Source organism: Typopeltis vanoorti, chromosome 14, assembly GCF_054136105.1.
Source record: "Typopeltis vanoorti isolate ZY-2024b chromosome 14, IOZ_Tvanoo_1.0, whole genome shotgun sequence".
Classification (NCBI taxonomy): domain Eukaryota; kingdom Metazoa; phylum Arthropoda; class Arachnida; order Uropygi; family Thelyphonidae; genus Typopeltis; species Typopeltis vanoorti.
In genome coordinates this window covers 36,402,842-36,417,535 of record NC_143562.1, presented here as the reverse complement: position 1 = coordinate 36,417,535, position 14,694 = coordinate 36,402,842, and the positions used below count along the sequence as shown (strand labels likewise).

Below are 14,694 nucleotides of genomic sequence, written 5' to 3'. Positions count from 1 at the left end.
TAGGAGTTTAGATCATCCTGTATCTCTCCTGTTACTGAAGTGTGCCTGCATTCATATTTAATACCAGTGTATTAATCACTGAAGATGCTGATTTAAATTTGGCAAAATATAAGAAGTAATAAATAAATATTTTTAGTTATTCTAGTTAGTTATCTAGTCTACTTGGTTAATTTCCTTAAAGAACATGATGAATCACAAAAGACAGTTTGTAAAAGCTAAGCAGATAAGTCTGAATATCAATGTTAGAAAAGGTTTAACATCCTGCCCTCTGAATTTTTTCAAGTGAAGTAAATAATACAAAAATTGATTTCATTATATAATGTGTTACATAACCTTTGTTTTAATCTCTTGAAAAAGAGATAAAACTAATTCTTGAAAAAGTTCAAGAAGATGGATAAAATATGTAAGGCATCATACAAAAATGAATTGTTTATATTGAGCATTGTTACATATTCAGGTGAAACAGAAAATATAAGAGAAGCCTTCTAAAGCCACTACATAGCAATGTGGTTCAAAAGTTCAACTTTTGTGTCGTAGTTTGATTTAGAATTATGGCTTTTTTTTTTCTTGATTTAAAATTCCAGATTATACATAAAGGATATACGGAAGATGCATAATAGTTTAGATAAATATTATACATCCTCTACATATTAATTTAATGAGTGTAGTAGCTATATATGCAAAAAAATTTCTGAACTATTTAAAATACTTAAATCTTGCATGCTGAGAATAAGTTAATCATAAATATCTGTCTAGAAAATGATTAAAAATACTTACACTGATGTTAATCAGTTCATTAGACCAAGCAGTGGTGGAGGGTATCAAGCACCTTGCAAGTTGGCATAATGCTATATCTAATGAGTAACTTTGGTTGATAATGGGGAAATTATGGCCAATAGTTTCCAAAAGTTGACTGACAGATTCTAAGATCTTTTCCTTTCTGCAAATGTTCCCAACTCTTATTAAAATATTTATGAAAGTGCAAAATTTCATGATGATTTTCAAATGGAACTGATTATATTTACACAAAACTCAAAAGATTAATTCACTTTTTGATTTAGTTCTGGTAAAGTAAATTTGCTTTACTATATAAGTCTCAATGTAAATTTAATAATAAAGACTAAATAAAGTCATGTCATATACTAGTTAATTATCATACTAATCAAATCCAAATTGACTAGATATCAGAATATACTTTAGGGGTGGGGTGTTATCACATTAGCCAAAACATTGGCAATCACTAACTGGTGTCATTTTAGTCACAATTTTGAATGTTCACTATATACTGACCTCTTATGCATGTAGCAAGGCTTATGTGTACGTAGTACATGTTGTTTAATTTTGACGGTATATATCAGAACATAGAATTATAAGTAAATAATTATGTATTGACTTATTGCTGATATTTCATTGGTGTTATAACCAGCTTCTTCAGAGCACAAAAACAGTTTGTCACAGTACACGAGACTGGAACAACATGGTGTAACAAAGGGACTAGTTTAACAAAATTGTAACAACAACACAAAGACTAAAGTCCTAATTAGGCACCCTCTATCTGGGAAAAAAAAAAAAAAAGAGAAAGAAAGCAGGCACTAGTTATGTCTTAAGATGACTGTCTCCCAAATCTTAGGCAAATGTATACAGCCATATTTGTTGAGATTTGGAGTATGTTTCAAGGCTTCTGTTGCTTCTAAAAACAATCTCTCTGACTTGTAAAAGCTTCTGTGCAGTACTTTTGTTTTCTTCCAGTTGATCCTGAGTGCAAGGGTATCCAAAGCATGGTCTGCTAGGCCCAACTTGCTACAGTGACAGTGCCGAATGTATCTTTCATGTTATGTTCATTGATGCAGATGTCCACAGTTCTTCCTGTTTGACCGTAGTAAGCTTGATCACACGAGCAGGGTACTTCGTAGACTCCTGCATGTGATAAAAGAGGGATGCTGTCCTTGGGTGAACGGATGAGAGTTGCTAATTTGACATACTTAGGAGCTTTTAAATACTAAATGCTCCTAGGAAACCCCTCCCACTATCCACCAGGGAGAACTACAACAAAACAGTCACCATCCCATACATTAAAAGCCCATCAGAAAAGATATCTAGAATTCTCAATAAATCAATAAATTTAGTTTAATCCTTTATCCAAGTGTGAGCAAACAAAGTTTGCGCCTGAAAGTATCTTCAGGACTGGGGTAAGGTGGTACAACACCGGGCAACTTGTTGCAAAGGTGGAGCACGCTAACATCACTCCTATCTCAGTATCTCCCATAATGCAAAACACATCTCCTTGCAGATGTCTAATGTTATGCATTAAGGGAAGGGCCACTACCCAGACTAGTTTCGACCTTTATTGAGGTCTCTTCAGTGGGAGCCAGGCCCAAGGGAGATACCAGGCAGAAGCATTAGCAAGGTCATCTCTACCTATAGGAGTTGCCAAACAGAGTGTCACCTTTTTAATAAATTACTCTGGATTTAGAGAAAGATGTTGAAAGTTTATTTTTCACTTGGTTAGACTATAATATAATATTATAGTTTAACCAAGTGAAAAATAAACTTTCAACTCAATAAATCAACTATGCACTGTGTTCAGACCTTGTGTCACAAGGAACAAGGCACTCCATGATGCACAAGAGGATGAAGTTGATCTTTAGGAGAATGGAGGAAGGTGGCTAAGCTGCATGAATGATTTAAAAGTGGGGATCATATTTTGAGAGAACTTTAGCTATCTTTGCTGATGTGACCTTAATGTATGGGCCATAGCAATTGGCTAAAAGAGTTTTGAAGGTCCTTGAGCACACTTTTAAGGGATATGTTCATTTGAACTCTGAGGATGCTATACTGATGGTATGGGTGATGGTACGATTGCTTATGTTAGTACCTTCATGTATGTGTTGCTTTTCTGTAAATGGAAAAGAATAATGAGCCATTAGGAAGTCTTGTCACTAATGTATCTAGAAAGGGGAGACAATTGTTACTTTCTTTTTCTATTGTAAAGTTTATTTCAGGATGCTGGCTGTTGATACACACTAAAAATTTCTTCAATGTGTCTGGGACATGAGGTCAAACAGCAAACACATCATTTTCTTGTATAATGAGACCTGTGGAGTATCTGCAACTATAGAATCACACATGTACCACAGTCAAAATTAAATTTATTATGCAAATATTTCATTTCACGTATCATATAACATCACACTGCAAACAGTGAACGATAAGGAATGCGAATGAAAAACTGTAGAGCATATGCATTAAATTGGAATCTCTCTATGTACAGTTACGTATTCATGGATTAAAACTATTGGGATGAAAATAAATTAAAATAGATTAGTTAAAAATAAAATATAAGAGATTACAAAGTTATTCAATACAGTTGAGGATAACAATTTTCTACACTTTTGGAAAAATAAAGTGATCGTCATGATTGAAGTTAGGTTAATGAAGTATAGCTTGGCACTTTTTGTATAAACCTAGCATAGATTCCATAGAATTTGTAGAAATTCTACAGATCCTATACATTCAAAAATGACATTCTAGCATGCAGCTTCAAATGAACAGGGTAAGCTGCATGCTAGAATGTCATTTTTGGAGAAGCACTAAACTAATACCAACTTGAGCTAAGATAAAGGAAGTCATTACATTGCCAGGCATTCATAAAATTTATCCAAAAGCTAGCCAATCTGTGGTGCTTAATCAGTTAAGTTTTAAAAAAGGAATTGGCATTAAATATCATAAAAACAACAGAACTGGAAGCTGATCTGTCAAATATATTAAATCATGACTAACTACATATGGTTATTAATATATCAAAAAATGCAGGCACTAAAGTCTGAAAAATGTATCATAAATCTCAATAAGAAATACTCAATCGTACTAGACCAATCAAGGGAAAATACAACCATATTACCTATGGTTATAGTTAACTTATCCAGCTGTCCTCTAACTGAAGATGAACTGAATGTACTAACATGGGGCACACGTTTGTGATTTCATCCAAACAAATTCCCTATTTAGATTTCATGAATAACATTGAAAAGTACATTAGTCATCTGTCTAGTAATGAAGACAATAGACTATATTTTGAAGTAACCAAGGTAATCTATGATGCACAACCATCAGAACTAAATATCCTGCCATCAGAATTAAAATCGCAAAAAAGATTATCAGCATGCTGATAAGCAACATAAGTCATTAAAATGCAATAACAACATAATTAGCATCAAAACTGACAAGGAGAATACCACTGTAGCCTAAGATGCTAAATCGTATGATTGAAAAATGAAATTACTTATTTGTGATTGCAATACATACAACCAGCTTAATACAGTTCCTACCAAAAGTCAACTCAAAACTCAGGTTGGATAAAACAATATCCGTAGATCGAAACAATCAAAAGACTCAGAATATATGACTTACTGAAATTACATAAAAGAAACTGTCCACTTAGACCTATTGCAGATTCTATAGGCAGTCCCACATATAAAATCACCTTGCAGAAGTCCAGTGGAGTAGCTAAAGCTTCTGCTGCCCAGGGCAGTCCCTGAGTTTGCCACCCCTCTCAATACACACCAGAAATACAACAAAAAGTCAAAACGACATATAAGGAAATAAATTAAAACACTATGTTTATTTTTGAAGTATAACTTTAATTCCAACATTCTAAAAGGTTATTTTTCTTGCTTTTCCGTTAGCCAAATCGATGACATTGTTGAAGTCTATTTCATCACTCAGTTGCTGTTCTATAGACAGTATGGCAAGATTTCTTAAATGCAAAGTGCCACACAGGGTGGACTGCCACCTCCAACCCCCCCCCCCCCCAGCTATGCCACTGCAGGTCCAATCCCACGTCCGAGGCATTTGTCCATGTGCAAGATGGAAGTGACAAGAAGTAGAGGATTGCTTTGTAGGGTGAAGCTCCAATACGGTAGCATGAAAAATTTTCTTCCTGTCTATTCCTGCTTATTTCCCCTCCCTTTTTTTTATTTTTTATTTCTTTTTTATCTTTATTTTTTCTTCCCTCCACTTTCTAGTCTGGTATCTTACCAAAGTTTTCTTTTATCTAATCCTGCTACCCCCCCCCCCCACTTGGATTGTTACATTAAACCCTGCAGAGAACCTCTGAAAATTGCTGGCTAACGGGGCTCTGGCACACCCAATTTCCATGAAAGGTGTCTGTTCTGATCAGAAACATACTACTGAGCCCGGGATAGCCGACGTGTCGAGAACTGCAGTCTAGGATCTCGAGAAATTTGCTACAATGACACATGTTACCGCGTCTGGGGCAGTTGATATGTCAAGAGTTGCAGTCAGAATATACTTCAGCTAAACATCAACGGCACTCAAAAAAAGATGGAAGAGTTTAACATTTTATACAAAAATAACATCCACATTGCATGCTTACAAGAAACGAAATCAAAATCTTCAAATCAAAGGCTATTCAACATTAAGGAAAGACAGACCGGATCATTCTGCTGGAGGTCTAGCTATACTCTTATGGACCAAACACATCACATATAAAGAAATTGTATCAACTACAAACAGCAATATAAATAACAACACACAGGCTCAAGCAGTCAAGATATTTCTACCAAAACACATTTTACAATAGTCAACGCATATCACCCAGATAACACAAATATTAATGCTTCCTCCTCCTCTGCACATCCATCTGGATGACCTTTCTTCCCACATACTCGTCCTCCTTCATCACATGCCCAAACTATCTCAACCTTGCCTCCTGTATCTTTGCTCCTAAATTCATAACTTTCACCATTCCCATCACATAGTCATTTCTCAGACGATCCTTTCTGGTCACACTGCACATCCACCTAAGCATCTCTGCTACCTCCATCCTGCTGATGTTATTTTTCCTCAGGGCCACAGTTTCCATAGCTGGTCTCACTACTGTCCTGTTGATTTTGCCTTTTAGGTTGATCAGCACTCTCTTATCACATAGCACTCCAGCCATCTCTCTCCAGTTCTTCCATCCTGCATCCCACTTCCTTCTCAGATTCACCATCCTCTTTCATTGTTGAACCTAAGTATCTAAAGTCACTGACCATCCTGATGACATTTCCTTCCAGCTGCAGATCTGTCTCCTGACTGCCATTCACTTTGCAACAGATATACTCCGTCTTATTTCTGCTCAGTCTCATACCTCTCTCTTTCAGTACTTTCCTCCAACTTTCTAGTTTAGCTGCCACTTCTTCTCTTGATTCTGCACACAGCACGATGTCATCTGCATACAACATAGTCCAAGGTGCGTCTTCTCTCACCTCCTCCGTCACCACCTCCATCACAATGTTAAAAGGGAACGGACTTAATGCTGACACTTGATGCAAGCCAACTGACACTGGAAAACTTTCCATCTCTCGCAGGCAGGTCTGAACTCTCGTCTTCACATTTCTGTACATGTCCTGCACCAGCATGACATATTTCTCGGGTACCTTCTTCTCCCTCGAACACCTCCAGACTTCTTGCCTTGGCACTCTATCATACGCTTTCTCCAGTTCAATAAATACCAGATGTAGCTCCCGTTGCTTCTCTCGAAACTTTTCCATCATCTGCCGTAACCCAAAGATAGCATCTGTCGTCGATTGACCAGGCATGAAGCCAAATTACTCCTTTGCAATCTCCACCTCCTTCCTCAATTAAAGATCAATATATATTTCATTTTAATTATATGTTTGAATGACCAAATCTAATCTAAACAATGCACTGAATTCATCTTGGTCACTCGCCTCTGAATCCACTCCACCTCATCACCAAGAAACCCTGGTGCCAAGATCTGTGTGTAGTAGTCAAGATGGGGGGGGTCTTATCAGGGCTTGATAAAGAGGAAAAATAACCCGCTTGTCTCTGCTCATCAAATTTTTTTTCTGGAACATTCAACATTCAAAAGGTCTAATAGTATTCTTCAGTAACCAAGTGATCTGATGAGCTGCTTTAGCTACTTTTGCTACGTGTCCCTAAACTTTAACTCCCTATCCACTAACAGTCCCAAGTCTCTGGCTTCATCAATTTCCTGGAGTGCAGTTCCACCAATGTAGTATACAGTTGGTAATCTTTTCACCTCATTTTGGGGTGAAAAGATTTTCACCTTACACTTTCCATATCACCATTTGCCTTTGCTCAGTCTGCAATTCTATCCAAATCATCCTGGAAAATTTTGACATCTGTATTAACCATTGCTCTATCCAACTTTGCATCATCAGCAAACAACTGAACATTTCCCCTCAAATCCTTTCCTATATCATTAATGAACAAATTAAACAGTAGTGGTCCATGAACAGAACCCTGCAACACGTCACTAGTCACAGGCCTTCTTTTGAACTCTACTCCTGAATAAACTACTCTCTGATATCGCTTCATCAACCACCTTCCTATCACCCATGTGCTGCAGTTTATTAATTAGAATTCCATGTGGTATCCTGTCAAAGGTCTAATATTCCTTATTCTTCTTGAATGTGTTCAACCACTGCACTGTCATGGCTTGTTTCATTTAGCAATCTCTCAAAGTAATTCTCAAGACATCTAGAACATCTATTATCAGTTTTAATACCATCTTTGTCATCTGATTAATTTTACAGCATACGTTCCTCCTTTTGAAGATTTCTTACACAGCCTCCAGAACATTTGCCACCTACATGATATCTATTCTTACCAGTCTTTTCATGATTTTGTTTAGCTACTTTTTACACACTACTTTGCTATCTTACATTTTTCTCTGTATTCTCAGAGCATATGCAGATTTACTTGCTGGCAACTTTCAAGATTTGCTTTTTTGATGATTGCTTCTATTTAACTTCCTCAGGCCACCAGTCAAGTTTCTAGGCTTTCAGACAACCTTACCTGCATGCCTTTCTGTCTGAAGCTTTCTTCAGAGTGTATTGATTGAGTATAAAGAGTTTGGTTCTTGTTTTCAAACTTTTTCAATTTTCTTGAATATTTTTTTAAAATTTGAATCTACACTTTACCTCTAAATGCTGCATGATTTCTTTTTAACAGTTTCTTACATATTTTTCTTTTCAGTATGATATTCATTTTTATCCTACTCAAAACTAAATGGTAATCACTTCCTATTTTAAATGCCCTATAAGTCTTTAACAGGTGTATATATATTGCTATTGACAATAACACAGTCAATGCGACTTGTTTTTTGAGTGTTCTCTACATGCAAATTTGTGCTCATCATTACATTGGAGAATCATGTCTGTAATGACTAGTCCATATCCTGAACAGAAATCCAGCAGGTGCTTACTGTTTCTATATATCTGGTATTTGTTTCCTACTCTGCTGTTAAAATCTCCAACATTAAACCAACTTTTCCTTTTTCTGCTTCCTTCTATAATGATTCAAAAAATTCTTCCACTTCTTCCTTAGTAAATACTTCTGAGATTATAGTCACAAATAAGTCTTGCTGTCCAACTCCTCATTTTGGCACATGTCCATATCACCATAATTAATACTGGTGCTGCTTCAAGAATATTCTCAATGTTTACTATTTAACTATTGTTACTCTTTCATTTTCTTGATCATTATTTCCCAAGTATTTGTTATGTATCAAATGCATCAATTTGATACTTCTTTCATTCTTTTGCCAGTTCCACCTCTTTTCTGTTTTTTCTGGAACATTCAACATTCAAAAGGTCTAATAGAGTCCATGTCATAACCTGCAGGGGTAGTTCTGGATGCAAGAGGGCAGCTGATGAGTCATTTAGACAGTGGTCCTAATATTTTTTTTTTACTGTACTGTGTATAAAATGTAATAAACATGACAACAAAAGATTATCTTCATTATAATAAACAAAAAAAGAATAAAAAGTAAAAATGCATTATGAATGTTTAAACAAGCCTGAAATGAGACTCACTGTTTAGTACAATTGCTATGTAAAGCTGTATTACAGATGATTTTTGCAGTCCTCAACAGAAAACCATCACTTTTTAATGGATCAATCTTCTCCTGTAACATCTCGAGAACCCCTTTCTTCCATACCATTGTTATTTTATCTTTTAGTGATTCTAACAATTAGAAGCATAATTAATTTTTTACCTATTATGGCATTTAATAATTAAAGATTCTTTTCTATTACTACTTAAAATTTCTTTGAAATATAACATAACTAGGCTTGTGACATATACACTGCTTGGAAAGACGTCAATGGACATCCCCATGGGCAAGATGCATCGTGCTATGTAACAAATCATGTATTTGAAGCCAGTATAAATTGGAGGAACATAATGCTCCCAAATCAGTGCGTCTGTGTGAAATGGCTGTGAGAAGGGAACTGATGGAGTTTGAAAGAGGCATTGTGATAGGATGCTATAATGCAGGCCTATCTGTTTGGCAAATTGTTGACAAACTGAGCCATCCCAGATCAACAATCAGTGCTACCATACTGAGATGGAAGTGCAAAGAGTCAACTACAAGTGCAGTGGATTACCCATCAAACATAAACATAGGATGTTATGAAGGATAATATGTAAAAACTGCCATTTGTTGGTCAACATGTTGAATGTGGACCAACACATTCAACTTGCACATCAATTGGAACACTAATCTGCACAAAAACATTCAGAACTGAAGCTCACAACAAGGGTTTCCAGGATAGGACTGCAATATGCAAGCCCCATATTACCCCAACCAACATGCATCTTCAGTGGTGCAAAGAGCATGTACAGTGGGACGTGGAAGATTGGAAAGCTGTGCTATGGAGCAACAAATCACGCTACACCCTTCTACCAAGCAGATGGACAGGTGTGGATGTGGCAGATCCCTGGTGAACGTCTCTTACCAGAGTGCATAACTCCAACTATGAAATTCGGAGGTGGAGGCATGATGATATAGTCCTGTTTTGGTCTCGAACTTCTGTTTGTGGTGCCACGAACATTGAACTCTGAGAGGTATCTGAACATTCTGGACAATGCAATGCTTCCTACTTGGTGGTGTTTCTATGGAAATTACTATTTTTTTCTTTCAGCAAGACAATACACAATGTCATAAGGCTGCTGCTATAATTGCATGGTTTATGGATATGAACATTACCATGCTTGACTGGCCTCCAGAGAGCCCTGATCTCAATGCTATTGAACATCTCTGGGATGAATTGGAGCGTCGGGTAAGGTCAAGGGACATCTAACCCAAAACAGTCTAAGACCTTGTTACATGCCTACAGGAAGAATGGTCCAAAATTCCCATTGAATGCTATCACATGCTTGTAGAAAGTATGCCCTGTAGGATTGCTGCAGTGATTGCAACAAAATGAGATCCAACATCTTAATAAGGTGGGCACCCTTGTTCCTCACACTACGGTGTCTGTACTTCTTTTCAAGAAGTGTGCATTTAATTTTTTATTTTTTGTGGTGGTTTGGAAAATTTTTTAACAAAATAGTATAGTACCATCCTAAATCAAAATAGTTGATAGCTCTAAAATTGAAAACTCATTAGCAAAATGCATTTGACTTATTTCAATTTGGGAGAATTTTTTGGGTACCATAACCATTTATGTTAATTTATTAAATAGGTTTAATAGGAGAGCACCTGAAAGTACTCCAGATATAACACAAACACAATGCAATAAATTCCCTGTTAATTCAGATCTCAAGGTATTCTAAATTATCCACTTTGAATTAAACTATTCACAACATTTAATGTTTTGTTTTTTATGTTTTTTTTAAATTTATAATTTTAAAATTGTTTTTTAAAAATGCAGCTGATTACAATAATAAAGTTTATCTTAAAACATACACATCACTTATAAAAAGTGAAACTTTTTTTTTATAAGTGATGTTTGTTTGACAATAATGTTAAGCATTTAATCAAGAAAATTATCTGTCATTAACAATAACTTTATTAAAATTCTGTCCATCCATATATTAGGTTCAGTGGTCTGTTAAGGCAAAATAAAGCTACTTTCACAAATTATTATTATGTATTATTTTTTTATTTTTAGGAGAGGCTATTTAATTCCTTTTCCAGAGCCTACGTAGCCTAGTCAGTATAGACAAAGCCCTTTGGTTGGAAAGACCTGGGCTCGATTCCCATCACTGACATGAGGAAGCTTGTCTCTTTCTACTAAAGGTGAGTTAGCCAGTCTCATATGAAGGTAAGGTTTTTTCACCTGGAAATTCAGGGTTTTTGTCCCCCAGAATAGGTAAACTGGCCTAGTGAACACACATAGATTAGTCATGAATATGTCCCAGCCATATGCCGGTCCCAAGCCCGGATAAAATTGGGGGTGGGGGAAAGCAATGGTGAACTATCTTGTAAAAATCTCACCAGTAATACTTTGTGGGCAATGCCTACAAAGTCACCTAAGGTCGGAAACAACTGAAAGGGAAAACCAGTACCAGTCCATAGTTCTCCTATGCATGTTAAATCATGTATGTTAGTTCAAGGGGAAAAATGCATCCTTCCTAATTGGAAAAAATGCAACTAAATGGTAGATGACCTTCACTGCCTGATGAAGGTTAAGAAAAAACCTTTCACATCCACTTCAACATCAATAACATAAACCAATTACAACCAATTACTACTTACAAACATCCAAGACTAGACCTACTTCTGGCAGTAACCCAAACAGCAGCTATATCAACCACAGGCCACCTTCAATGTTCACTGAAAGCATTCTCAGGCACATTGTCTTCCAGAGAAATATTAATTTAGAATCCCTTGCTTATGACTTCCTCTAATTCAAGGTTTCCTTACCCCATTCAGTAACAATCACATGCTGTATTTATCACTCTCCAAATTCTGCCAGTTATCCAAATAGTGAAGTCATCTTTCTAGGCGACTTTAATGCTCACAATACCAACTGACACCCATTTTCAAACACCACTGACCAAGCTGGACAAGATGTGGAAGTTTTTGCTATAAGCAATGTCCTAATGCAAACTATTCATCTAACTACCCTGACTTTCAGATAACTCTCTCCACTCTTGATGACTCAGATCATATTCTTGTGCAAGTTTTCAAGTTTCCTCTCACACAGAATGTCCTCTCTCCAACCACTCTCAGTCTTATGTCCTTTGGCACTACAAAGATACCAAGCAATATGCCCTCCAGAATTTTACTCTTCTTTTCCAAGGTCTGACTATTCCTTCCGCTCTTCTGACCCAAACACTTACTCTGATCAAGTCACTGAAATTATCCTCATGGAGTATAAAGGCTTTCAATTCCCCCTTCTACATAAATTCTCATCCACTCTCCAAGTCCTGCTTCAACAGAAGATGCACCAAAGCAGTAGGAAAAACTCAGCTTACCACAGGAGGCTTGCAACAAGAACTCCAGCGTCATACTTGGCTTATTCTGAATCCAACAATAAACTATACATAATGACTCACTCTCAATTTTCACTAATCCTATTGGCAGCTTTGCCAACGATAGTATACTCTATACATCCTACTCTTTTGACAAACTATGTAGTTAATATCTGTCAGGCAAGAACTACATAAAACTTTTTAGAAAGAACAATATTTAATTACTAGTTTTATACATGATGTCATCTATATCTTTATGACTGAATATAAATAAAAAAAAGGCACTAACAGAGATTTCTAAATTAATAACTGCTATACTATGAATGAAAGTAAGTCAGACGGTCTATCTCAGTAGAAATTCAAGGCAATCTTTCACTTGAAGACTACAGGAAAAAACGCAGCACTAGAAGATATTCACATGCTACACTGCATCATCATCCCACCAAAAAATGAAGCATTGTGAAAACACCGAAAGACAAGCCTTTCACAATATCTACTGGTGACGACAAAAGAAATACCATATCTTAAATATATACTCTTAGAAAAAATGGAAATAATTTTAGAACATCTTTAACATCTTAGATAGACTCATGTATTCCAAGGGATATATACAGCAACAAAGTTGATTGCAAAGGTGCTGTTTCTTTACACTACATAAAAAATGTTACAGATAAAAACTCTAATTTTACTCAAGCAACACAGCTTAAAACTTTCTAGTGGTGTGCGGTTGCCTCCGTGCTGCTAGAAAACAGGTGTTCATAATACTAAGATTGCCAAAGCAACCACACCATCCTCTTAAACAACCAGGAGTGTACAAAATTTTTAAATATGTGGTATCTGTTATGTTGGATAGATGTGTCAATCTGAGAAATCCAACTCAAAGAATATATCAAAGATGTGGAGAAGAAATGGTCATACAAGTTACGTCACGGTTGGCATTCCACACCACCAAAGAAAAACATCAAGTACTTTGGCAACTAACAAAAATGCCATACGTAGAATTCAAGAACTATGTTCACAGATTTAGAGGTTAGCAAAATGATATGATGTTCAATCCAACGTAATAAAAACTAAGGTCTAGTCTTAAACCAGGTTCAGTCAGCATATATCACAGACCTACGTATTAATGAATTAGGCTATGAGAGAAGTTACACAGCACATTGCAACAAACTGTGCATCTGACATCTCAATACTATATTCAACACCTGGCTTGTGTTCATTCAAAGTACAAAAGTTATTAATTTAAAAATCTCTCTGGTAATACTTTTTTTTTCTATTTGATTCAAAGGCAATTAATATGAAGTCATTAGCCTCTACATACAAGTAGCCTAGACACGAACATACTTCATATGCACTTACACTTGGATAAAGGATAAAACAAGAATATGATTTCTTGACAAGTTGAACATTTCAATTTAATTTTAACATTTAATCAATAGAGGATTTTTTGCCATTTCCTTTGATTTATTTTTATTTCTGGTGATTCCTCATCCCTCCATGATTTCTTTTATTTCTCATGATTTCCTTCGTTAATTCCTGTGATTTATTTTATTACTAATAATTTCTTTTGTTTTGTATCTAGTGATTTACTTCACATTCGCAATTGCTTTTGTTATGTTTTCCCAATTTCCTTTATCACATTTTTCACAATTTCTTTTGTGTTATTTAATGTGATTTCTTCTAGTTTTCACCATTTCTTTTTTTTTCATAAGAATGAAGCATAGGTCATATTGCAAATCTATTGCAAACCTTTTATGTCCCTGGTCCCTAGGAGATTCGCTAGAGCATCTACCACACGCACACAAACAAACAAAAATCAATATTGTTTCCAATGACAATAGACTAGACCCATTTCTTTTTTTAAAAAAAAGGGAGACAAGCCTTATAAACCCAAGAAGCTATACAAGCTTGTCCAGAGCAGGCTTTTACAAACACCCTTGCCTGCAGTGGGACTTGAACCCACAATCTCTCAGTTGGAGAGCAGGTATGCTATCCACTTGGCCAACCAGGTCAGTGTGACAAGAAACTTGAAATAGAGGAAAATTATTCAAGATGATATATTACACCTAATAAAAAAAGTTATATGATTATTAAATAAGCAATATAGAATTAAAAAATGTTTTGAATAATAATTTCAACTTACCATTCAAACTAATACCTGATGCATGGAAATTCAAACAAAATAAAGTGATCAATAAATCCTCGGTAGCAGGTAGTTGCCAGCAGCTCTAGAAGGAAAAAATATTCAAAAATTTATGAGCAGTGTATATACATGATTTTTCTAAATTGAGTCTCATTTTAAATGTAAAATATATATATTTTTTATTATAAGAACAAACTGCTACTTTTTTGTACTAATGCTATACTTGACTGATATCAGAATTATTACATTTAATATTGGCTTCTGTAAATTAAGGAACAAAAAAAATGACAATAACTCAA

The 14,694-nt window shown here is 35.6% G+C and overlaps 1 protein-coding gene across 1 annotated transcript in view; it reads right to left on the bottom strand.

The window, feature by feature from the left end:
• The window catches only part of Ltn1 (E3 ubiquitin-protein ligase listerin), a 359,867-nt gene that overhangs the window by 178,984 nt on the left and 166,189 nt on the right, over nt 1–14,694 (bottom strand). Inside the window, exons 13-15 of the mRNA XM_090403432.1 lie at nt 14,396–14,480; nt 8,865–9,015; nt 778–940 (exon numbers count right to left, since the gene is read on the bottom strand). Coding sequence (XP_090259558.1) covers nt 778–940; nt 8,865–9,015; nt 14,396–14,480 — 399 coding nt within the window. The remainder of the gene's footprint in view (nt 1–777; nt 941–8,864; nt 9,016–14,395; nt 14,481–14,694) is intronic.